At 48.2% G+C, this 26930-nt stretch overlaps 1 protein-coding gene across 1 annotated transcript in view; it reads left to right on the top strand.

Moving 5' to 3' along the window:
* Nucleotides 1-26930, top strand: part of TCTN3 (tectonic family member 3) — an 89823-nt gene that overhangs the window by 35552 nt on the left and 27341 nt on the right. The window contains exons 7-9 of the mRNA XM_065408409.1: nucleotides 4390-4425; nucleotides 10376-10450; nucleotides 10554-10670. Coding sequence (XP_065264481.1) covers nucleotides 4390-4425; nucleotides 10376-10450; nucleotides 10554-10670 — 228 coding nt within the window. The remainder of the gene's footprint in view (nucleotides 1-4389; nucleotides 4426-10375; nucleotides 10451-10553; nucleotides 10671-26930) is intronic.

The following is a 26930-nucleotide window of genomic DNA, read 5'->3' as shown; positions in this document are numbered from 1 at the left end:
CTTCACAACATCCTCTGGCAAGTAGTTCCACAGGTTGACTGTGCATTGTGTGAAGAAATACTTCCTTTTATTTGTTGTAAACCTGCTGCCTATTAATTTCATTTGGTGACCCCTAATTCTTGTGTTCTGAGAAATAGTAAACAACACTTCCTTATCTACTTTCTCTACACCAGTCATGATTTTATAGACCTCAATCATCTCTCCCCTAAGCCGTCTTTTTTCCAAGATGAAAAGTCCCAGTCTTATTAATCTCTCCTCATATAGAAACCATTCCATACCCCTAATAATTTTTGTTGCCCTTTTCTGAACCTTTTCCAATTCCAATATCTCTCTTTTGAGATGGGATGACCACATCTGCACACAGTATTCAAGATGTGAGTGTACCATGGATTTATAGAGAGGCAACATGATATTTTCTGTCCTATTATCTATCCCTTTCTTAATTATTCCCAGCATTCTGTTCGCTTTTTTGACTGCCGTTGCACATTGGATAGTTCTCTGAAAACATCCACTCACAATGACTCCAAGATCTCTTTCTTGAGTGGTAACAGCTAATTTAGACCCCATCATTTTATATGTATAGTTGGGATTATGCTTTCCAATGTGCATTACTTTGCATTTATCAACATTAAATTTCATCAGCCATTTTGTTGCCCAGTCACCCAGTTTTGAGAGATCCTTTTGTAGCTCTTTCGCAGTCTGCCTGGGTCTTAACTATCTTGAGTAATTTTGTGTCATCTGCAAATTTTGCCACCTCACTTTGTTTAGCCCTTTTTCCAGATCCTTTATTAATTTGTTGAGTAGGACTGGTCCCAGAACAGACCCCTGGGGCACACTACAATTTACCTCTCTCCATTCTGAAAACTGACCATTTATACCTACCCTTTGTTTCCTATCTTTTAACCAGTTACCAATCCATGACAGCACCTTCCCTCTTATCCCGTAGCAGCTTACTTTGTGCAAGAGCCTTTGGTGAGGGACCTTGTCAAAGGCTTTCTGAAAATCTAAGTACACTATAGCCACGTTTTGAGTCTTTGGCTAACTGTTTGTGTTCTGGTTTTGACTATTTGCACTTCAAAAATTGCTCCTTTCACCCTCCTAATTTCCATCTAACACTTTATCTGCCACAGCATTTGCTCCTTTATTTTGACTTCCCTAGGTTTGGATTTCTATTTTCTGAAGGATATCCCTCAAGAGGTGCCCTCGCTGCCCACAGGCCCAACATGTCCACAGCCGCCTGGATTCCCTCACCCCGCGGACTGTCGTAGGGACTTGTCCCTGTCCCTGCTCGGGGTGAGGCACCCTGCCCCCAGCCCAATAGGGACAATTTCTTTTTAAATGTCCATGCTTTGTATAGGCATAACATGCCCTACATTCCCTGCCCGGCCTGCGGGTCCTGGCGCTGGGCTTTCCGTCCCGCTCTCGGCAGCTCCTCTGAAACTCTCCGAAACAATTTTTCTCCCTCCTCCTTGTAACAACCTTTTATGTACTTGAAAACTGTCATCATGTCCCCTCTCAGTCTTCTCTTCTTCAGACTAAACAAACCCAATTTTTTTCAATCTTCCCTCATAGGTCATGTTTTCTAACCTTTCATCATTTTTGTTGCTCTTCTCTGGGCTTTCTCCAATTTGTCCACATCTTTCCTGAAATGTGGCACCTAGAACTGGACACAATACTCAAGTTGAGGCCTAATCAGCACGGAGTAGAGCAGAAAAATTACTTCTCGTGTCTTGCTTACAATACTCCTGCTAATACATCCCAGAATGATGTTTGCTTTTTTTGCAACAGTGTTACACTGTTGACTCATATTTAGCTTGTGATCCACTATGACCCTCAGATCCCTTTCCGCAGGACTCCTTCCTAGGCAGTCATTTCCCATTTTGTATGTGTGCAGCTGATTGTTCCTTCCTACATGGAGTACTTTGCATTTGTCCTTATTGAATTTCACCCTATTTACTTCAGACCATTTCTCCAGTTTGTCCAGATCATTTTGAATTTTGATCCTATCCTCCAAAGCACTTGCAACCCCTCCCCGCTTGGTATCATCCGCAAACTTTATAAGTGTACTCTCTATGCCATTATCTAAATCACTGATGAAGATATTGAACAGAACCGGACCCAGAACCAATACCTGCGGGACCCCACTGGTTATGCCCTTCCAGCTTGACTGTGAACCTCTGATAACTACTCTCTGGGAACAATTTTCCAACCAGATATGCACCCACCTTATTGTAGCTCCATCTAGGTTGTATTTCCTTAGTTTGTTTTTGAGAAGGTCATGCGAAACAGTATCAAAAGCCTTACTAAAGTCAAGATATACCACATCTCCCAAAGTCCTTTTTTGTGTCACAGTTTTCCAAAGTATAGTCTGCTATTCTGGAAGTGTGATTGTAACAGGGATCTGCCCAATTTTGCTCTGGTGCCTCATTTTCCCTTAATCTCCCATGGGTTTTTCATCTTCAGCAGGTGACATAGCTCTCTGGCCAAGTCACAAAAAGATCATCCCTTTAAATCAAACCAAACAAACACACATCTTCCATCCTAGTCTCACGAGGCACAGCCCTTTCTCCCCTAGGGTCTGTTTTCTTTTCTGCACCACACTCTTTCAGCACTGCACTTCTCTTGGGCTCAGCTCTGGCCCTCCTGGGCTCTTAGTTCCTTCATTCTCCCCGTGTTCCGAGGAGTCACCGCATGACCTTGCTTGATGGCAGCATGAACAGTCTGTCCATCCTCTCCTTAATATTAGGGGAGATTAAGGGAAACTCACAGGGTGGCAGCATAGGGGTAACCCACATCCATCGTCGGTTATGGGTTCCCAGCCTTGGGTATCCTGAACAACCAGGCTGTCTGCCCAGTCATCCCAAACTTCCCTGTCTTCCTCCTGTGTTCTCCCAGCCTGCTATCCTTCTCTTTATAGAGCACTGACTCCCAGGTCTATTTTTTTCTGGAGTCCTCCCACCCACTCCTGCTAAAGCATCCATTCCCAGTGCCACTCTCTCTGGAGTTTCTCTGATCTGATCTTGCTCTGATCACAGGTCACTAGCTTCCTTGAAGGCCCAGTTTAGTTGCATCAGCTTTGTAACATGACTTCAGCACACTCTCCCTTCAGTTGGGGAGGCAAGCTAAGCGTGGCACAGGTGCAGCTGAGGTCCAACCCATGAAAAAGGTCAGCTCACCCTGTAACAGTGACCTACATTCTTTGTTCCTAGATGTATGACCTTGCAGGTAGCTGTATTAAAACACATTTTGTTTGACAGGGCCCAGTTTACCAAGTAATCCAGATCACTATGTATGACAGCCCTGTCCTACTCATTATTACCACTCCACCAATCTTTGTGCCAACTACAAATTTTATTAGCAGTGATTTTGTATTTACTTCTGGGTCATTGATGAAAAGATTGAATAGCATCAGGTTTCAACCGATTCTGAAGAACCCCACTAGAAACACATCCCCTATTGATAACTGCTTTGAGATATGTCAGCTAGCCAGCTCTTAATCCATTTAATATGTGCTGTACTGATATTGTATAGTGCTAATTTTTTAATCAGAATGTTGTGTGATGCCCAGTCAAGTGCTTCACAAAAGTCTAAATCTATTACATCTATGCAGTTACCTTTATCAACCAAACTTGCAATCACATCAGATAATTAAATCAGGTTTGTTTGTCAAGAGCTGTTTTCTATAAAACCATGTTGACTGCATTAATTATATTCCCAGAATTTGATTGATTTGATATCAGCTTTTCAATTATTTTTCTTGAGGTTGATGTTGGGCTAGCTGGCCTATTTCACTAGGATCCTCCTGTTTTCCCTTTCTGAATATTGGCACACCATCATTGCTGTTCTATTCTTTGGGAATTTCCCTGGCAGTCCAAGATTTATTAAAATGAATATTGGTCTAAATATTAATATGCTGTTGAAATGGATGAGACAGTTTGCTCCTCCCAGAATTATTTTTTCAGGATGTCTGCAGAGTAGAACAGTTGTCACTGCATCAGTTACACTTGGTTTGTATTTTCAAGGTTTACTTCACAACCATGGGACCTAGAAAATTACATTTTCGTAAATGAAAGCTGAGGTTCTTCTGTAATCATCTGATGCCAGTTGCAGGAGCCCTCGGCACAGGCCTGTAGTACCTTAATTTGGCTTTGCACACAGCAGGTCACTAGCAGAACCAGGAAAACAACATAGGTCTCCTGGGTCACGGACTAGTGCCGTATCACTAGACCATACTTCTAGATTCTAGAGCACAAAGTTGGTGGCGAGTTCCACAGCCTTGGAATAGGCAGGGCTCTGCTTATCACCATATTATCTAGACACTGGTGTGTGATCTCCTAGTGACTCTGGGCACTTACAGTTAAAACACATCTGTTGATTTTTCTTTTCCAGGTCCCAGTTAATATGACCGTTGTCCAGCTCATGCAGGTGAGACTCTGCCAATGAAAATAATTCCTGCATCTGAGATGAAGGGAATCCTGAGTCTTGAGCCAAGCACTTTGGGGGAATGGAAAAATTCTGTGTCTGAGACAAGGTTTTGGAGGAGAAAGCCACATTGTCTCTGGAAAAGGAATATGGGGAAGGTTTCAGATATGAGATGGGGTATACTCTAAGGTGGTGTGTGTGTGTGTGTGTGTGTGTGTGTGTGTGTGTGTGTGAGTGAGTGAGTGGAAGATCTTTGGCTTGGGATGGGCAGAGATGGAGTAGAGAGCAGGCCCTGGTTCTGGGATAGATTGGGAGTGGAGGGGCAGGTCACAGACAGAAATGTGGTTGAGAAGGGAAAGGACTCAGACTTGGAAGTGGTTTGGAAAGAGGAAGCGGGGGAAGGCCCCAGTTCTTCAAGTGATGATCCCTATGTGTTTTCCACACATAGGTACACATGCAGGTCTGAGTCCGGAAATTCTTCAAAAGCAGTGTCCGTTGATCTGCACATGCAGTAGCTCCCCTTGTGCTCCCGACCAAGGATATCTGAGGCAGGGCGGGTCAATGCCTCTCCAGTTCCTTCTTACTTCTGCATAGCCTGAGTTGGAGTCATGTCCTCCTTCACTATAACCTGTAAAGTAGAAAATATTTTTAAGTAGTTTATATTGTAGTTTAGTAGTTTAATTTTCTAATAAGTTTAGAGTAGATTTTTCCTCCCCAGTTGAGGGAAACCATCCCTGGTTCCGGGATTATGCCCAGAGTCCTGGGATTCAAGAACTGCGTCTCCTGCCCTTGCTCCTTCTCCATCAATGATGAACATCAACAGTGCTTGTACTGTCTGAGTGCAGCACGTATCTCTGCAAAGTGCAGTATCTGTCGATCCTTACCACCCAGAACTTGAGAGGCACGGGGGCTTTGCCTAAGAAAGTACCTGATGGAGGAGGCTATGAGGCCCCTCTCTGATCCAGGCCCAGGAGAACCCCCTGTATGTCAGCCTCAACCAGCCAGCCGTGCCCTCCAAGCATGTGCCTTGGAGTGGAGCCTCTAACACTGAAGCCCAAGGGCTCTTCCTTCAGGGCTCCCCATGAAAGTAGAGAACACTCTGATGGGCACAAGGACAGAACCATGCAAAAGACAGTCAATAAGAAACGTGTTTCCTCCCTGAGCCGGTCCAGGTTGGGTGAGATGTCATGTCTCGCTCAGAACCAATGGAACCAGCTCTGCCAAAGACCCCCAAGTTGGAAGGCAAGGTGGGCAAAAAGAGAGATCTGCCGGTTCTGAAGGTGGTACCGAAGCGTAAAGCACAGATGCCCACCGGTTCTATGAGTCCTGGTCCGCACCAATTGTCAGCACCACCTTGTTCATTTAAAGACCATTCAACTGCAACAGATGAGCTGAGTCCTTCAGGTGTAACTGCTGGAACTCCTCAGACCCTAGGCTGTTACTTATGTAACACTGGAAGATATATTCAACTTGGTGGTGGTACAGGTGACTGCAGACAGTGCTTGGTGGCACTACCAGAAATTCACTCTGGCAGATAAGGGCTCTGAGAGACACGACCTCCTGGTAAAGAAGGTCTTCTCCTCCACAGGTCTGCAATTTTATGTCATTTAACGAACAACCTTTGTTAGCGAAATATGACTTTAATAACTACTCCAGGCTCACGGACTTCAGAGATAAACTTCCTGTCTTCTTTTATTTATTTAAATGTATTACATCACCATGGGTTCGTCTCTGGTTGCTATAGTGAAACTCAAGGAGCTCAATCTATTTAGATTAACAAAGAGAAGGTTAAAGGGGTGACTTGATCAGTATGTAAATACCTAGGGGGGACAGATATTTAAGAATGAGCTCTCCAGTCTAGCAGACAAAGGTATACAAGTTGAAGCTTGAGAAATTCAAACTAGAAATAGGCATAAAATTTTAATAAGGCTGTTGATTAGTCGCAGTTAACTCACGTGATTAACTCAAAAAATTAATCGTGATTAATCGCACTGTTAAACAATAGAATACCAATTGAAATTTAATAAAATATTTTTGGATGTTTTTCTACATTTTCAAATATATTGATTTCTGTTGCAACACAGAATACAAAGTGTACAGTGCTCACTTTATATTATTTTTTATTACAAATATTTGCACTATAGAAATGATAAACAAAAGTAATAATATTTTTCAATTCACCTAATACAAGTACTGTAGTGCAATCTCCTGCAAATTGTAACCAAACTTGTTTGTCTGAGCGATTGGCTGAACAAGAAGTAGGACTGAGTGGACTTGTAGGCTGTAAAGTTTTACATTGTTTTATTTTTGAATGCAGTTATTGTACATAATTCTACATTTGTAAGTTCAACTTTCATGATGAAGAGATTGCACTACAGTACTTGTATTAGGTGAATTGAAAAATACTATTTCTTTTGTTTTTACAGTGCAAATATTTGTAATAAAATATATATATAAAGTGAGCACTGTACACTTTGTATTCTGTGTTGTAATTGAAATCAATGTATTTGAAAATGTAGAAAACATTCAAAAATATTTAAATAAATGGTATTTTATTATTGTTTAACAGTGCGATTAATCATGGTTTTTTTTTTATCGCTTGACAGCCCTAAATTTTAAGTAAAAGTAATCAACAGTAGGAGCAACTTACCAAAGTTTGTGCTGTACTCTCCATCTCTGGTAATTTTTTAAATCAAGATTGGACCTTTTTCTAAAAGATTCTCTAGTACAAACAAGAATTATTTCAGGTAAATTCTGGGGCCTGTGTTATAACAGAGATCATACTAGATGGTCACAGTGGTTGGTCCCTTCTAGTGCAGATGACACTAAACTGGGAGGAGTGGTAGATACGCTGGAGGGTAGGGCTAGGATACAGAGGGACCTAGACAAATCAGAAGATTGGGCCAGAAGAAACCTGATGAGGTTCAACAAGGACAAGTGCAGAGTCCTGCACTTAGGACGGAAGAATCCCATTCACTGTTACAGACTAGGGACCGAATGGCTAGGAAGCAGTTCTGCAGAAAAGGACCTAGGGGTTACAGTGGATGAGAAGCTGGATATGAGTCAGCAGTGTGCCCTTGTTGCCAAGAAGGCTAACGGCATTTTGGGCTGTATAAGTAGGGGCATTGCCAGCAGATCGAGGGACGTGATCATTCCCCTTTATTCGACATTGGTGAGGCCTCATCTGGAGTACTGTGTCCAGTTTTGGGCCCCACACTACAAGAAGGATGTGGAAAATTGGAAAGAGTCCAGCGGAGGGCAACAAAACTGATTAGGAGGCTGGAGCACATGACTTATGAGGAGAGGCTGAGGGAACTGGGATTGTTTAGTCTCCAGAAGAGAAGAATGAGGGGGGATTTGATAGCTGCTTTCAACTACCTGAAAGGGGGTTCCAAAGAGGATGGATCTAGACTCTTCTCAGTGGTAGCAGATGACAGAACAAGGAGTAATGGTCTCAAGTTGCAGTGGGGGAGGTTTAGGTTGGATATTAGGAAAAACCTTTTCACTAGGAGGGTGGTGAAGCACTGGAATGGGTTACCTAGGGAGGTGGTGGAATCTCCTTCTTTAGAGATTTTTAAGGTCAGGCTTGACAAAGCCCTGGCTGGGATGATTTAGTTGGGAATTGGTCCTGCTTTGAGCAGGGGGTTGGACTAGATGACTTCCTGAGGTCCCTTCCAACCCTGATATTCTATGATCTACATGGTGCCATTTGCCAGATTCCAGATTGCAGATTATGGTGTCTGCAAACTTGGTGCCGCTCGATTTACCAACCGAACAGGGACCACATCGACTCCAGCTTACTGTTCCCACCAGAGTTATCTCCTCCCTTGCTTAGTGGTCGAATCTGGAAAGTCCTGTGGGGATTTCTTTCAGCCCTCCTATGCCTAGGACCACCCTTGTTACAGACGTCTCCCTTCTGGGATGAGGGGCACTCATCTGAACAACTACACTGCTCAGGGTACCTGGACCCCATGAGAGGCCAGGCTACATATAAACTTACTGGAACTGAGGGCGGTCTGCCTTGTGTGCAAGGCCTTCCTTCCCTTCATGCTGGACAATATCATTGCGATGGTGTATATAAACAAACAAGGAGGAGCAAGATCTCATCCCCTCTGTCCTGAAGCCGTCAGTCTTTGGAATTGGTGTGTTAAGCACCACATCACAATGCAGGCTGTATACCTCCTGGGTATTCACAACGCCCTTGCAGGCGAGCTAAGCAGAAGATTCTCTGCAGATCATGAATGGGAGATTCATGACTCAGTCCTAACCATGATATTTACACAATGAGGTGCTCACTATGGGACCTCTTTTCATCCTAGATGAACAGAAAGCTTCTCCTATGTTGGTTTAGGGGAGCCATAGGTTGCAACTCCCAGGGTGCTGCTCCCTTGCTGTCTTGGATGGATGGCCTCAGATCCTCCTTTCCTCCTACCCCCCCCCCCACAAGTTATAGAGAAAATATGCAGTGACAAAGTCAATATCAGTCTCATAGTACCTTACTGGACCAGACAGTTCTGGTTCATGGAACTTCTAACTATGTCCACCCACCCATTTATCAGGACCACCCATTTCTGGATCTCCTAATCCAGCATAGGAGGAAAATCAACCACCCCAACCTGGCTCATTCCACTTTATGGCCTGGTGTTTGGATGAGCATCGGAAATAGAATGCTTATGCTCTGCCCCCATTCAGGAAATCCTTAACCAAAGGAAAGGATTCCACTAGAACCTGCTACCTAACCAAATGGAGGCACTTTTTGGCCTGGGCATGACTCCACCAACATTTACTAGATACTATGGGCATTCTGGCTGTTCTGGACTCGCTCCCATTCTTGAAGAATTCAGGTCTACTCTTAGTTTGCTGCACCTAGCACCAGTGAAAAGATGTTACGATTTATGAAGGTCTTGATCAGGACCTTCCCACCAATCCTTAAACCTATGCCTCAATGGGACCTTAACCTTGTCCTGTTGACACTCACAGGACCACCCTTCGAACCTGTGGCAACATGTGGCATGACCCACCTGTCCATGAAGGTGGTGTTTTTAGTGGCCATCACTTCAGCCAAGGGGGTCAGTGAGCTAGGAGCCATCATCGCAGACCCTCCCTGTACAGTGTTTCACAAGAGAAATTTTCCCTTGGATACATTCCAGATTTCTCCCCAAGATTGATTCTGAGTTTCACATCAATCAAGCAATACACTTACTTGTATTTTTCCTGAAACCCCATGCTTCCTCCGAAGAGAAGAGATTCACTCCCTTGACGTCCAGTGCACCCTGGTGTTCTATCTTCAAAGAACCAAATCCATTAGAAATCTCTGAGATTTTTTACTGCCATAGCAGAAAGATTGTGTAGGCAAGCCATATACTCCCAGAGAATTTCTAAGTGGGTTTTGGGATGCATCTTTAGAGTGCTACAAAATAGCAAGAATTCCTGCCTCTATAGCATCCCTATCTGATGTCCCAGGGCAGCAACTTGGAGTTCTGTTCACATGTTTGCAACATACTACGCTCTAGGTCAGGCATCAGCTGTGGATGCAGTGGTAGGAATGGCAGTATTGCAAGCATCTTTGTTGCCAGCTTCCTCGCACCTTCCTGCAGTCTGAACATTGCTTGCCAATCACCCAGGTATGGAATACACAGAGGGACCATCACTTGAAAAAGAAGTGGAGGTTACTTACTGTTACTGGAGGTTCTTCGAGATGTGTGGTCCCTAGCTGTATTCCGCTACTTGCCCTCCCTCCTCTCTGCTTCAGATCCTGTTGGATTTGTAATAAGAAGATGAACTGGAGAAGTGTTGACTTGCATTGACTCTTATACCCTCAGTCAAGAGTACAGATAGGGACCACATATCTCTAAGAACCTCCAGTTACGGTAAGTAACCTCCACATCAGGGATGGATGGTCACACTCCACTCTTTACTGGATTAACTGATTTTTTATTTTTGCTGCCTCCAGGTGAGAATCACCCCTGTCACACAGCCTGGAGCTCCCCAGATGGATGGCAACACCTGTCACAATGTTGTTTCTGAGGTACCTGAACCACCTTTCCACCATCATTGAGGCAGTGCAGGGCTGGAGTTAAGGCCCCAGGTCCTTGCCCTTTCTCTGACTGTCCTCTGTGTTGGACTTGCAGGTGATCTATGAAATAGAGTTCAATGGGACCCATGGAATCCAGAATGTCTCTGTCCAGCTTAAAGTGACCAGTGTCTCTGGGAACTCTCTGCAGCAGCGGTTCACACTTCAGTTCTGGGTCAGTGCCCTAGTTTCACATGGATCCTTGCAAGGGCTGGGGTTAGTGTCCTGACTTCATTTGAGTCCTTGGGTGAGGAGATCTGGTTAGTACCATGAGAGCATGTGGACCTTGAGGGATCAGGGGTCAACATCCCAGTCTTATACGGGTCCTGTGGGGTATTGGGGTCAGTGTTTTGGTCTCGGGTAGGTCCTCAAGGTAGGGACAGGTGAGCTGAGTGCCCTGGTCTTGTGCAGGGTTGGAGGGGGTTGGTGTCCTGCTCTTGGATGGTCTCTGGGGGAGGGGAGGGAAGAGATCAGGGTCAGTTAGTGCTGGAGAGGCCCACTCTTGTGCCAAGTGGCTACAGTATAATGTGGGAGGTGTGAGGTTGTTTGGTTGACTCAGAACAACAGATGCTTGTTGAGGTAGTTGCCAAAACCCCTCTCCAGTGAGGACAGTGTAATAAGTGTGTGTTTGAGGGGGAGAATATCAGTGACCCAAAACTTCAGGGCTGTGGAAGGGCAAGGGTGAGTTCTTCCTTTGAGTATCCTCTGCATATTCCCATTCATGGGAATGCTCTGACCAGAGCAGCCTGAACGGTAAAATTCTACTAGAAGTAGCCATTGGAGCATCCACGCGCCTCCCTTGCTCGTCCCACTTCTTCCCCCCCCCCCAACCCCCTGCCCCAATTCCAGACGTTCTAGGGCAAGGGTTTAAAAGGAGCATGGCGCTCCATTGCCTCAGTGCCTTCAGCTGTGGCCAGCTGGACGGTTACATTGTTGCTATAGGATCCTTTCAGAACCTATAAGTAGATAGGCAGTTTGTATAGGTTAGTTGGTACATAAGTTCACAGGGTTACACAAAGGATAACATGACAGATCAGAAGGCTAAGAAGCCTGGATTCAAAAGATACATCTGGTGCCCAGGTGTATTCCTAGCATCGGGCACATATCCCAGATGCTTGACATGTTTGGGGGAAGGGCATTCTCCCTCTAAATGTCCAAACTTCTCATCATTTATCACAAGGGCAAAGAGAGACAAAACTGGCTCAAGACAATTTTATTGCATGAAGCACTGAAGTGGCAGCTTGTTTTCAGATACTGGCTTCAGCCCCACCTCTGCCTCCAGCCAACTGTGCAGGGAAGAAGTGAGATTCAGCTTCTATGTCAGGCACGGTATGCAAGAGAGATGTCAGGATCTGAAAAAAAGGTCTGGATCAGTGACAGACTGTTTCCAGAGCTGTCCCATTTCAGAGAGACTCAGCTGCAGTACCGAGGAAAAATTTGCAGCCCTCCTCGGTGTCAGCATTATTACAAAGAGTCAATCTGCGTGAGAAGGACATACCAGGACAGAATCTCATTTATAGAGCCAGGCTCTGATTTAAGCTCTCAGTGCAGTGCTAGGAGCCATTCCTCTATGGATCCAACAAGACTGGATCCAGAGGAGCCTGTCATGAGGGTGAGATTTATGGAGCCAATTAAGAGAACTCAGGAGGGTTTGTTAACTAGCACTGCTCTGCATAGTATTACCGTTAAGTAGTAAAGAGATAAGCAGTGCGAGGTAATATCTTTTTTTCTGGACCAACTTGTGTTGGTGAGAGAGACAAGCTTTTGAGCTACACAGAGCTCTTCCTGAGGTCTGGGAAAGGTACTCAGAGTGTCACAGCTAAATACAAGGTTGAACAGATAGTTTAACATAAGTAGTTATTACATTTTCTAAGGGACCATTGAAGGTGAAGTGGCCCGTTATCACCCTTGTAGTCCTAGGACTGCACCACTGGATAAATGCATCACAGAACCAATGATATACCTGAGATACATTGATGATATTTTTATCCTCTGAACAGACGGCTTAAACTCCCTCATAGATTTCCACCACAACTTCAACCACCACTACCCATCCATCAAACTCTCTCTGGAACGGTCCCACACAGCATCAACTTCCTTTACACCATAATCAGCTTCACCCTACAGACAACTATATACAAGGAACCCACAGATCATGACACCTATCTTCATAGATCCAGTAGCCAACCCGAACACACTAAGAACTCTGTTATCTACAGCCAGCCACTCACATACCATAGAATATTGTCTGAGGAGCAAGTCCAGGATATACACCTTAAAACACTCAAAACTGCCTTCACCAAACAAGGACACTCCCAGAGAAGTAGATTGCATCATAGAATGGGCCACCCAAATACCCCAAGAGAACCTGCTTAAATACAGAAATAAAACCCACTCTGACCACACACCCTCGTTGTCACCTACCACCTCACGCTGGAACCCATATCGGTTATCGTCAAACTAAAACCCATACTTGATGTGGACTCCACCCTGAAAGAAATCTTTCCTGAACCCTCTTTTCTGGCCTACAGACAACCTCCCCGCAACCTCTCCTAGCTCAACAGAAGCAAGTTCCCCACATATCAGGACACACTAACTCAAAGTGGCACCAGACGCTGCCGGAACAACAGATGCAAAACCTGCAGACATATCTCCATTGCTACAATGATCAACACCCCCTCACAACACAGCTTTCAAGACCTGTGGGTCTTACACATGCCTATCACAACTTCGGGGGGTACCTCATCCAGTGCACTAAATGACCCAATAACTATGTGGGTGAAAGCAGACAATCACTACGCTCTTGAATGAACTCACACAGGAAAATAATAGACAACAATACCACATCACCTATGGCTGAACACATTCAACAAAGTGATCACTCTATATCTGACCTATCAGTCTTGATCCTCACAGAAAACCTGCACACCACTTTCAAAAGACAAGTCTGGGAGCTTAAATTCATAACTTTGCTAGATACTAAAAGTCATGGTCTTAAATACAGACACTGGATTTATGACTAATTACAACAATCTGTAACCCACTAACCCTTCTTGTAGTTCTGTGACAACAGGGGTGTTAATGGGTCACTTCACCTTGAATGGTCCCATAGAATATATGCTAACTACTTATGTTGTACTATCTGTTCGACCTTGTATTTAGCTGCGACACTCTGAGTACCTTTTCCAGACCTCAGGAAGGGCTCTGAAGATTCTGTAGCCTTTCATGAGTTAATATTGCGAATGTCAAAGATGTTAGATATTCCTTCTGTTTTTGTGGTGGAATCATTGCATCCTATCTTCAATGTCTTTGGGGCAGCGGCTAGTCAATGAGTCACACTTCTCTTGTTAGAGGGAATATTCAGTCTGGAATATTCAGACCATTCAGCCTCTATGTAAGAAGGAAGATAAATTATGTAAGTTCCCGCAAAGAAATACTGTGCTTCATGCTCATCTGCCTCTTAATTTGTTGATGGTCGAAGTGGTACTTCACAGTGGTACTTCACAGAAAAGGTGCCCAAGTTCACTTTACTCCATCAGATGAGGAAAGGAAGAGGCTGGATATATTAGGAAGAAAAATATTTTCTTCAGCTGCATTAAACATGCTCATGTCCAGCTACGAAGCTGTCGTGGCTGGGTACCAATACCATTTCTGGAGCAAAATGTCCTCTTTTCTTAACTTTGTGTTCCTCTGGAAGTGCATTACCAAATGCTGTTTTGACTGAAGGACTGAATGTTGTCAAGCAACAGTTGAAAGCAGCTTTTGACTCCTCAGATACTTCAGCAAGGTCAGTAGCTTTGGCTGCCTCACTAAGAAGAGACACACTGTTAAGACCAATGGGATTCCCTCATGAGATACAAATGAGGATCGAGGACCATCCGTTTGAAGGAGAAGGTCTGTTTATTATTCAGACTGATGAGGTATTAGAGAAGATGAAAAATGTAAGATCTTTTGCTAGATCTTTACGTTTCTTTAATACAGGGAAGAGGCCATATTCAATTCCCATTACACAGGTATCTAAAGTAATACGCCTTCTTCATCTCCTTCACTTCATTACAATTATCAGAGAAGGGCATACCCTTTCTAACCTCAATATTATTCCCCACACCACCAACTACAACAGAGAAAGAAATTTAAGCCTCGCAATAACAAAGGGATTGTTTCATCTTTGTTCTCTGCAGTTCATCTAAGACATCAGATTTGACATGAGAACACAGAGCTTCAAGCCAGTCCACCTGGGCATTGTTTATCCATAGTTTGGAGTCCAGCAGTCCAGTTTTTATTACCAATGGGAGTTAATAACATCAGACAGATGGATTTTAGAAGTTATTTCATGCATGTACATAATTCAATACAAAACCTTTTCTCACAACAATCCACCTGCTTCATATCTGGGCAGAGATCAAAGTAATCTCAATTTGTTCAAAAATGAAGGTTAAGTCTCTGCTCCAGTTAGGTGCAATACAGGTAATTCCATGAGATCATAGAGGGAAGGGGTTTTACTCATGTTATTTTCTAATCCCCAAAAAAGATGGAGGGCCTTCACCCTATTTTGGATTTAAGCAGATTAAACACTTATATAAAGAAATTATGTTTCTACATGCTGCCTCTAATTTAGGTAATATTCTTTCACTCCAGGGTTGGTTTGCAGCTGTGGATTTAAAAGACGCGTACTTGCACATTTCATTCTATAAGACCATGTCAGTGGTTTGTTGTTGAAGAGGACCATTTTCACTACAAGGTCCTCCCTTCCAGGTTATCCACAGCACTTCGGGTGCTTACAGAATGTCTGTCTGGTGAAGGAGCATACCTAATGCTCAGTACCTGATGCTCAATACCTCAATACCTAATTAGTCCTGCACTTAGGACAGAAGAATCCCATGCACTGCTACTGACTAGGGACCGAATGGCTAGGCAGCAGTTCTGCAGAAAAGAATCTAGGGCTTACAGTGGACGAGAAGCTGGATATGATTCAACAGTGTGCCCTTGTTGCCAAGAAGGCTAACAGCATTTTGGGCTGTATAAGTAGGGACATTGCCAGCAGATTGAGGGACGTGATCATTCCCCTCTATTCGGCATTGGTGAGGCCTCATCTGGAGTACTGTGTCCAGTTTTGGGCCCCACACTACAAGAAGGATGTGGAAAAATTGGAAAGAGTCCAGTGGAGGGCAACAAAACTGATTAGGAGGCTGGAGCACATGACTTACGAGGAGAGGCTGAGGGAACTGGGATTGTTTAGTCTCCAGAAGAGAAGAATGAGGGGGGATTTGATAGCTGCTTTCAACTACCTGAAAGGGGGTTCCAAAGAGGATGGATCTAGACTGTTCTCAGTGGTAGCAGATGACAGAACAAGGAGTAATGGTCTCAAGTTGCAATGGGGGAGGTTTAGGTTGGATATTAGGAAAAACGTTTTCACTAGGAGGGTGGTGAAGCACTGGAATGGGTTACCTAGGGAGGTGGTGGGATCTCCTTCCTTGGAGGTTTTTAAGGTCAGGCTTGACAAAGCCCTGGCTGGGATGATTTAGTTGGGGATTGGTCCTGCTTTGAGCAGGGGGTTGGACTAGATGATCTCCTGAGGTCCCTTCCAACCCTGATATTCTATGATTCTAAGAAGGCAGGGGATGTATGTATATCCATACCTAGACAACTGGTTAATAAAAGTGTCATCCAAGGAAGGGATCTTACTACATGTATATCAGATATGTTCACCGTTTGTCAGTCTGGGATTACAGATAAATTGGGAAAAGTCATGTCTAAACCCTACTCAAGGGACTCTTTATAGGAGCAATCTTGCATTTATCTGTGGAGAGAGCTTTTCTCCCAGAGGTGAGATATATCAAAATAAACATATCTCCTCTTCCAGTTACCAAGACAACCGTTCAGTTGCTGGGTCTATTGGCGTTAACCACAGCAGTGACTCCTTATGCTCATCTTCAGATGAGAGACCTTCAGCACTGGTTAGCAAAGAACTATGAACCAGTGTAGATGATGTGCATTGAAAAATATTAATTCCACAACAAGTGCTAATGGGATGGACAGACAATCAAAATGCAATGAAGTGTACACTTTTCTGTCCCCCATAACATCAGTTACAGTGATCACCGATGCTCCTACCTCAGGATGGGGAACCCATTTGAACAATGAATCGTTGGAAAGAGATCATTGGTCACTAAAGGAAAGGAATGTACATAATATTTTAGAACTGAGAGCAATCAGATTAGCTGTCTGGTCTTTTCTACTTCAAATCAAAAACAAAGCAGTTGAGGTAGTAACCTACGCTAGGACAGCATTATATTATCTAAACAAGCAAGCGGGGGACTCACTCTGTGGAATTATGCAGGGAGGCCAAGAGTCTTATTAAGTACTCTATAGAACATGATATTAATCAGTAGCAATTCACATGGCAGGAGAACAGAACACTCTTGTAAATCATCTGAGTAGATCATCAGGTCAGATCCACGAATGGAAGGAAGAAGTAGTGAATCACCCCTTCCGTTTATGGGGGGAACCCAATAATAGACTTGTTTGCATCCCGCAGCAACAGGAAATATGAGAGCTATTGTTCTAGGGCAGGCAGAAACAAGGAATCGGTACTGAACGCTTTTCTAATACAGGGGGGTCAGGGCCTAAGGAATGCTTTCCCCTCATTTCCCCTCATTCAGAGAGTGATAAACAAGATAAGACAGGGCAAAGCCTGGGTGATTTGAATAGCACCAGCATGACCCAGACAGCAATGGTAGCCGGCTTTGGTACATCTGTCACTAGGATTAGTGGAACCTTTATCACTGATATTGGACTTGTTGATGCAATAAACAGGGAAGGTTTATCATCTGAACTTTCAGTCCCTTCTCTTGACTGCATGAGGAATAGACCTTTAGAGGTGCTAGAAGAAAGCCTTTCATTAGAAGTACACATTGTACTGTTAATTCTAGAAAGGAATTCACATGGATGTGCTGTAGTCTTAAATGGAATAGGTTTCTATTGTGGATTTCCATGTATAATGTGGATCCTTATATGGCATCAATTAATTATATATTAGCATTAATTGTATCTTAAGAAGACACCTCTTTCATTATCTTCAGTTATGATTAATCTCTCGGCCATATCATATCATATCATATCATATCAGGGGGGGGGGAGGGATAGCTCAGTGGTTTGAGCATTGGCCTGCTAAACCCAGGGTTGTGAGTTCAATCCTTGAGAGGGCCATTTAGGGATATGGGGCAAAAATCTGTTGGATGATTTAATTGGGGATTGGTCCTGCTTTGAGCAGGGGGTTAGACTAGATGATCTCCTGAGGTCCCTTCCAACCCTGATAGTCTATGAAATCTATGTATCCGTAAAGGGAAAATCAGTTTTTACTAATGATGAAATTTAGAGGTTTTTAAAAGGCCTTTGTATCCTCCAATTTTGTATCCTATAATTTGTATCCTCCAATAAGAATTCCTATGCCCTTCTAGGATCTGAATGTATTACTAGCATAAATAATGAGACTTCCCTTTGAACCTCTAGGACAGGGGTGGGCAAACTACAGCCTGGGGGCTGCATCCAGCCCTTCAGACATTTTAATCCAGCCCTCAAGCTCCTGCCGGGGAGCGGGGTCCAAGGCTTGCCCTGCTCCAGTGCTTCAGCCAGGGGCTTGCCCTGCTTTGCGCATGCAGTGGCTCCGCGTGGCTCCCAGAAGCAGCGGCATGTCCCCCCTCTGGCTCCTATGCGTAGGGACAGCCAGGGGGCTCCGAACTCTGCCCCTGCCCCAAACGCCGCCCCCACAGCTCCCATTGGCCGGGAACTATGGCCAATGGGAGCTGCAGGGGCGACGTCTGCGGACGGGGCAGCGCACCGAGCCGCCTGGCTGTGCCTCGGTGTAGGACCCGGAGGGGGGACATGCCGCTGCTTCCAGGAGCTGCTTGAGGTAAGCGCTGCCTGGAGCCTGCACTCCTTATCCCGCACTGATCCCCCTCCTGCCCGCCGAACCCCTTGGTCCCAGCTCAGAGCACCCTCCTGCACCCCCAACCCCTCATCCCCAGTCCCACCCCAGAGCCTGTACCCCCAGCCGGAGCCCTCCCTCTCCTCCCCCGCACCCATGCCTCAGCCCGGAGCCCCCTCCCACACCCTGAACTCCTCATTTCTGGCCCCACCCCAGAGCCCGCACCCCCCAGCCGGAGCCCTCACCCCCTCCCGCACCCCAACTCCCAATTTCGTGAACATTCATGGCCCACCATACAATTTCCATACCCAGATGTGGCCCTCGGGCCAAAAAGTTTGCCCTCCCCTGCTCTAGGGAGCTGGTCTTTATTTCACCTATCTGTAAAAACTCTGTTTTAGCAATCCCTTCTGCCAGGTGCGTAAGTCAATTGCATGCATTAATGCTGATCCACCATTCAGTGTGTTTCATAAGGATAAAGTGGTTCTTTGCACTCATTCTAAGTTTTTACCAAAAATAGTCTCCAATTTTGACATAGAACAATCTATAGTTTTACCATTTTTCCCCCCAAACCCCATACTCATGATGGGGAAGTTAAATTACACATATTAGTTATGAGGAGAGCATTATCTTTTTACTTAGGCCATGTCTACACTAGCACTTACATTGGCAAAACGTTTATCACTCAGGGGTGTGGAAAAAACACTCCTGGACGACATAAGTTTTGCCACCATAAGTGCTTATTTGCACAGCTCCATGTCGGTAGGAGATGCTCTCTCGCTGACATAGCTACCCTTGCTCATTGAGCTGGTTTTATTATGTTGATGGGAGAGCTCTCTCCTGTCGGCATAATGCAGCTACACGAGTGCTCTTACAGCAGCACAACTGTATCGATACAGCTGTGGTGCTGTAAGCTTGTAAGTGTAGACATGGTGTTAGACAGGGCTAAACAATTTAGACCGTGCTCAAGGCTGTTTAGAGCTTAGAGACCAAAAAACAAGGGTAAAGGCGTTTCTGTACAGATTCTAGGCGGGTTAGGCTAGGTATTTATGTTCTTATGCTCAATTTATAAGATTAATAAGAACATAAGAACAGCCATACTGGGTCAGACCAATGGTCCATCTAGGCCCAGTATCCTGTCTTCTGACAGTGACCAATGTCAGATGCTTCAGAGGGAATGAACAGAACTGGGCAATTATTAAGTGATCCATCCCCTGTCGTCCAGTCCCAGCTTCTGGCAATCAGAGGCTTAGGGACATCCAGAGCATGCGATCGAAGAGATTATCCTTTCCTCAAGGCATCAAAACTCATTCAACTAGATCAAAGTCAACTTGCATGGCTTTCCCTAGACATATTCCTCTCGTAGAGACAGGTAGAGCAACAACTTGGAGTACTGTCCACATTTTTACTAAACATTACTCTTTAGACTTGGAATCTAGATCGGAGGCGAAGTTTGGTAGGGCAGTCCTGCATTCCTTGTTTAACTAGAACTTTGGGTCCTACCATCCCAGGTCAAAGTACTGTTGATTAATATATCCCGTGAGTGGGAATATGCAGAAGACACTCAAAGGAAGAAACGAGGGTTACTTATGTGTGACCAAGGTTCTTTGAGATGGACTCTGCATAGTCATACTCCATGCCTCCCTTTTCCCACTGCCTCGGAGCCCTACTTACCAAAAGGCTTGGGGTCACGGGGGAAGGCACTGAGGCGGGTGAGTGCCACACTCCTTTTTAAGCCTTGCCCTGGAATGTCCAGAGTTTGGGAGGGGAAGGAGGCAAGGGAGGCATGTGGCCGCTCCAACTGCTACTGCTAGTAGAATTTTACAGTTTAGGTCGCACCACTCGGAGCATTCCAATGAGTTGAATATGTAGCATCCATCTCAAAGAAACTGGGTTACAAGTAAATAAGTTCATTTCTGGAGAACCACCTAACTCCCTATGGAGACAGCGTAACATGAATCATAAGTGTGATTATAGAATTCCTCAGGCTCTAGTACACTTTGTTGCAGAAAAATCTTAGGCAGTGGGAGTCTGATGCTTCAGGAACTGTCTCTGGGGCATGGGTACCCAAGCGTCAGGGCAGGCTGCAGTTTGGCTTGCCAGCTCCTAGGTTGCAGAGGTGCTGGTTAAGTATGGAAGAGGATTCTGAGACAGACCGAGGTAGGGGTTTTGTTTTTAATGAGACTTTTAATAGGGTGATTTAAAAAAAAAACACCTTTAGTCACACTCAGCCCTGCCATAAGTAGGCTTGACTCCCTTGTCTGAAAAAGAGTTTTCCTGTTTATCCCATGGCTGAATTGTTTGGGGTGGGAGAGATAGCTCAGTGGTTTGAGCATTGGCCTGCTAAACCTAGGGTTGTGAGTTCAATCCTTGAGGGGGCCACTTAGGGATCTGGGGCAAAATCAGTACTTGGTCCTGCTAGTGAAGGCAGGGGGCTGGACTCAATGACCTTTCAAGGTCCCTTCCAGTTCTAGGAGATAGGATATCTCCATTTATAAAATATATATATTAAAAAAAAAAGTTGATCAGTTCTTCTTTGAGTGCTTGCTCATATCCATTCCAGTCAGGTGTGCGCGCGCCACGTGCACGATCGTCGGAAAACTTTTACCCTAGCAACACCCGGTGGGTCGGCTGTGGAGCCCCCTGGAGTGGCGCCCTCATGGCGCTGGATATATACCGCAGCCGACCCAGCGCCCCCTCAGTTCCTTCTTACCGCCCCTGACGGTCGTTGGAACTGTGGAGCACAGCATAGCTGGTCTCCACACTCCCTAGCTTCTAGCTCTCATTTCTGTAGATAGTTGTGTATAGTAGTTAAAGTTCTTTAGATAGTTGTTTATTTAGTTTTGTAGTTGTTGTAAATTGTTAGCGGGGGTTAAGGGGGTTGTTCTCCCCCCTTTTCCCCCCGGAGCATACCGGGCTCATGCCCAAGGCTCCTGGCTTTAAGCCGTGCGCGTCCTGCGCGAAGCCGATGCCAACGAGCGACCCGCACACCTCCTGCTTGAAGTGCCTCGGGGAAGCCCATCAAGCAGATAAGTGCCCAATCTGCAAGGCCTTCAAGCCTCGAACAAGGAAGGAGCGGGACTTTCGGCTTCGGCAGCTCCTAATGGAGGCGGCGCTCAGCCCGGATCCTCCCTCGGCGCGCCCAGCCCCGGCACCGAGCGCCTCAGTGCGCAGCGCCCCAGCGGCCCCGACCGGCGCCGCGGACAAGTCCTCTCGGCACCGGCAGACTTCGGCACCGCGCCCGCCTCAGGGGACTCGGCGCCGATCTCTATCTCCGGGCCATAAGAAGGCCCGCAAGGCACAGGACATTGCTGCCCTGAAGACGCCGGCTCCCCCGGTGCCGGGGGTAGAGCCGCGTCCGCCTTTGGACCGCCAAAAGCAGGCGGCCACACCGTCGACTCCGGCACCGAGGCCGTTGAGTCCGGTGCGGACTGTTTCACCACCTAGGCTGGTGGTGGAACCTTGTCTCCCCTCAACTCCGGAGACATTTACGACCGCGAGGGACCTGATCGCCCTCACGGAGCCGGCACCGTCGCAACTCCCGGCACCGGTGGCTCCACGCATAGTGCAGTCGAGAGGCAAGCCTGCACTGGTGCGCCCACCGTCTCCAGCCGTAGACTCTCGGCACCGCTCCAGGTCCCGGAGCAGGTCCCGACGCCGCTCGGAGTCCCGGCGCCGACTATCACCTCGGCACCGGTCGTACTCGCAGTCGAGATCCTCTTCGCGACGCCGCTCTACATCTCGGCACCGTCGCGACCGCCGGCGCCGATCGGACTCGAGGCGCACCTCCCGGTACCGGTATGAGCGCCGCTCGAGGGACCGCTCCCGGCACCGGGTGTCGTCGCGATCGTTGTCTCGCTCCAGATCCGGATCGCGGCACCGCCAGGGCTACCGGCACCGATCCCGATCCCGGCACCACTCTTCGGCACCACGCTGGAACAGATCGCCCTACGACCGGCACCGACCGGCACCGCACCAGCCGGGGCCGGATGCATCGCGCTCGGCACCGCCATGGCCGTCGCGATCTGCATCCCATTCCTCTGAGGGGGCCTCTAGATCGGCCTACCCTCCCCAGGGGCAGGCGGCTTCGGCGGACTTCGCCCACTCACAGGACACTGCAGAGGACCCTACGCAGGGACCTGCACACTGGTCCTTTTGGACCCCATGGGCCTACCACCAAGCCCAAGGGGCTCCGCCGTCTGCCTCCCGCTCAGCACGCTCTGAGCCCAGAGCCCCGGAGGCCACCATCTCCTGCCCCCCCCCAGGGGGCATGGAGGCTCCAGTGCCCACGCCGGCGCAGGCCATGGACCCTGGGGCGAGCGAGGCCCAGCTCCAGGAGCACCTAGAGCAGGATTTGCCATTGGACCCCTTGCCACCGGGGGCATCCTCCTCCTCCTCCCCCGATGAGGCGGTAGCGGGGACATCCGCCATGGGCCCGCCCCCTATAGACCTTCGGGCCCATCAGGACCTGTTGCGCCGGGTGGCGCGCAATATGGACCTCCAGATGGAGGAGATCGTGGAGGTTCACGATCCGATCGTGAACATCCTCTCAGCGGACGCCCCATCCAGAGTGGCGTTACCGTTGATTCGCTCTATACAGGCTAATGCCACCACGATCTGGCAAACCCCGGCCTCTATTCCACCCACGGCCAGAGGCGTGGAGAGGAAGTACTTTGTTCCCTCCAAGGACCACGAGTATTTGTACACCCATCCCCAACCGTGCTCACTGGTGGTGTCTTCAGTGAATGCACGGGAGCGCCACGGCCAGCAGGCGGCCGCGCCAAAATCGAAGGACGCTAAGCGCTTCGATTTGTTCGGGCGCAAGGTCTATTCGGCGGGGGGGCTTCAGCTTAGGGCGGCCAACCAACAGGCGCTCTTAAGCCGATACAGCTTTAACACCTGGTCCTCAATCGAGAAGTTTAAAGAACTGGTTCCCCAGGAATCTAGGGAAGAGTTCGGCACTTTGGTAGAGGAGGGTAAGCGGGTGGCACGCACCTCCATACAGACCTCCCTGGATATAGCTGACTCGGCCGCTAGAACCCTGGCGTCGGGTATAGCTATGAGGCGAACCTCCTGGCTCCAGGTGTCAGGCTTGCCGCCTGAACTGCAGCAGACCCTCCAGGACTTGCCCTTTGAGGGTCAGGGCCTGTTTTCTGAAAAGACGGACTCGAGGCTCCAGAACCTCAAGGACTCTCGTACAATGATGCGCTCCCTGGGGATGCATGTCCCAGGGCCACAGCGCAGACCCTTCAGGCCACAGCCTCAGAGGTTCTACCCTCCCCCGCCTCGCCCGAGACAGGACTTTGTCAGGAGGCGGGGTCGAGGCGGTAGGCGAAGGTCGACCGGCCCTCAACCCGGTCAGAACCAGGGCCAGCCTAGGCCACCTTCAGGGCCTAGGCAAGCCTTTTGAAGGTGCGGTCGAGGACGGCACCAGAACCAGCACCCAGGATTCAACTCCCCCCTTCCGGGATCGCCTCTCCCGTTTCCACCGTGCTTGGTCCCTTATAACATCGGACCGTTGGGTCCTTCGCACGGTGGAGAGGGGATACGCCCTCCAGTTTTCCTCGCCCCCCCCCCCACTCCCCCTCCCCGTCCCTCTTCAGGGACCCTTCTCACGAGCAACTCCTTACACAGGAGGTTTTCGGGCTCCTCTCTATGGGAGCCATAGAGGAGGTTCCGCCAGAGTTAAGGGGCAGGGGGTTTTATTCCCGCTACTTCCTGATCCCCAAGTCGAAAGGGGGTCTACGGCCCATCTTAGACTTGCGCGGACTCAACAAATTCATAGTAAAGTTGAAGTTCCGCATGGTATCATTGGGGACCATTATTCCTTCACTGGATCCTGGAGACTGGTTCGCCGCCCTCGACATGAAGGTCGCTTATTTCCATATAGCAATTTATCCGCCTCACAGGCGCTTCCTGCGGTTTGTAGTAAACAAGGTGCACTACCAATTCGCAGTCCTTCCCTTCGGCTTGTCCTCGGCTCCCAGAGTGTTCACAAAGTGTCTGGCAGTCGTCGCGGCATACCTTCGTCGACAAGGGGTACAGCTGTTCCCGTATTTGGACGACTGGCTGGTGCGCGGCCGCACCAGAGACCAAGTTCAAGCTCACGTCCACATAGTGATGCAGACTTTCCACGAGCTGGGCATTCTACTCAACAGAGAGAAGTCCACTCTAGTGCCAACCCAGAGAATAGAGTTCATTGGAGCGATCCTGGACTCCAGAAGTGCACGAGCCATTCTGCCAGAAGGCCGGTTTCAGACCATCGCACGCGTCATTCACGGACTGTGGGCATCTCCATTCACCATCATAAGGACATGCCTTGCCCTGTTGGGTCACATGGCCTCGTGCACCTACGTAACCAGGCATGCCAGACTACGGCTTCGCCCACTACAGGCTTGGGTGTCATCAGTGTACCGTCCTCACCGGGACGACCTGAACATGCTGGTCACGGTCCCGTCCTCGGTCTTGACCTCCCTCACCTGGTGGTTGGATCGCGCGGCAGTCTGTGCAGGAGTGCCTTTTCACGCCCCACAACCCTCCCTCCACCTAGTCACGGACGCTTCGTCTCTAGGATGGGGCGCTCACCTCGGGGAGCACCATACCCAGGGCCTGTGGTCCGCGTCCGAACTAGCCCTACACATCAACGTCCGGGAACTGATGGCGGTGCGACTAGCCTGCCAGGCATTCCTCAATTTCCTACAGGGCCGTTGCGTGCTGGTCCTCACCGACAACACGACAGCGATGTTTTACATCAACAAGCAAGGCGGAGCCCATTCATCGCTCCTATGCCAAGAATCCATTCGCCTGTGGGACTTCTGCATCGCCCACTCGATCCATCTCACCGCATCATTCCTGCCTGGAGTCCAGAATACGCTGGCGGACCATCTCAGCAGGTCCTTCCAGACGCATGAGTGGTCGATTCGCCCGGACATCATCTATTCCGTCTTCCGGAGGTGGGGATTTCCCCAGGTCGACCTGTTCGCATCCCGGGCCAACAGGAAGTGCCAGGCATTCTGCTCTCTCTACGGCCGAGCTCCAGGCTCTCTGTCGGACGCCTTCCTTCTGACATGGAAGGGCCACCTGTTCTACGCCTTTCCCCCATTTCCGCTGGTCCACAGGGTACTGCTCAAGATCCGCACAGACCATGCACGAGTAATTCTAGTCGCTCCCGCTTGGCCGAGGCAGCACTGGTACACCACACTGTTGGAGCTGTCGGTTCAAGCGCCGATCACGCTTCCCTTGAGTCCGGATCTCATCTCCCAGGACCACGGCCGTCTGTGTCACCCCGACCTACAATCACTCCACCTCACAGCGTGGATGCTCCATGGCTGAATCAGACAGAGCGGCAATGCTCGCAGTCCGTCCAGCAGATCCTGCTGGGAAGTAGAAAGCCCTCTACGCGGTCCACCTACTTAGCCAAGTGGAAGCGGTTCTCCTGTTGGTGTGAGCAGCGGGCTACGTCCCCCTTACAGGCACCTATCCCTCTCATACTGGAATATCTCCTGTCCCTAAGACAGCAGGGCTTGGCGTTATCTTCAATCAGGGTTCACCTCGCCGCTATTTCGGCATTCCACCCAGGAGAACTCCCATCCTCGGTCTTCTCTAACCCGATGGTCGTTAGATTCCTCAAGGGCTTAGACCGGCTGTACCCACAAATACGCCAGCCGGTTCCAACGTGGGACCTCAACCTCGTTCTCTCCAGGCTCACAGGGCCTCCGTTTGAACCATTGGCGACCTGTTCGCTCCTGTACTTATCCTGGAAGACGGCCTTCCTCGTAGCCATCACCTCAGCACGGCGTGTTTCTGAACTCAGAGCGCTGACGTCCGAGCCCCCATACACGGTGTTCCACAAGGACAAGGTGCAGCTTCGCCCCCACCCTGCCTTTCTTCCAAAGGTGGTTTCACCCTTCCACGTAAACCAGGATATCTTTCTCCCGGTCTTCCATCCAAAGCCTCACGCTACTCGTCAAGACCAGCGTTTGCACTCTTTGGACGTTCGCAGGGCCCTGGCTTTCTACATCGACCGTACAAAGCCATTCAGGAAGACGACGCAGCTCTTCGTTGCGGTGGCCGACCGGATGAAAGGCTCACCGGTCTCTTCACAGTGCCTGTCCTCTTGGATCACGTCCTGCATTCGTGCTTGCTACGACCTGGCCGGTGTCCCGACGCCACGCCTCACCGCTCACTCCACGAGGGCCCAGGCCTCCTCGACTGCCTTCCTGGCTCAAGTCCCGATCCAGGACATTTGTAGAGCTGCAGTGTGGTCTTCGGTACACACATTCGCTGCTCACTACGCGCTGGTGCAACAATCCAGAGACGATGCTGCTTTCGGGTCAGCGGTTCTGCACACAGCGATGTCTCACTCCGACCCCGCCACCTAGGTGGGGCTTGGGAGTCACCTGACTGGAATGGATATGAGCAAGCACTCGAAGAAGAAAAGACGGTTACTCACCGTTGTAACTGTTGTTCTTCGAGATGTGTTGCTCATATCCATTCCAAACCCGCCCCCCT

Source organism: Emys orbicularis, chromosome 7 (genome assembly GCF_028017835.1).
Source record: "Emys orbicularis isolate rEmyOrb1 chromosome 7, rEmyOrb1.hap1, whole genome shotgun sequence".
Classification (NCBI taxonomy): domain Eukaryota; kingdom Metazoa; phylum Chordata; order Testudines; family Emydidae; genus Emys; species Emys orbicularis.
The sequence above is the reverse complement of the archived record's forward strand: the minus strand, read 5'-3'. Positions and strand labels throughout refer to the sequence as shown.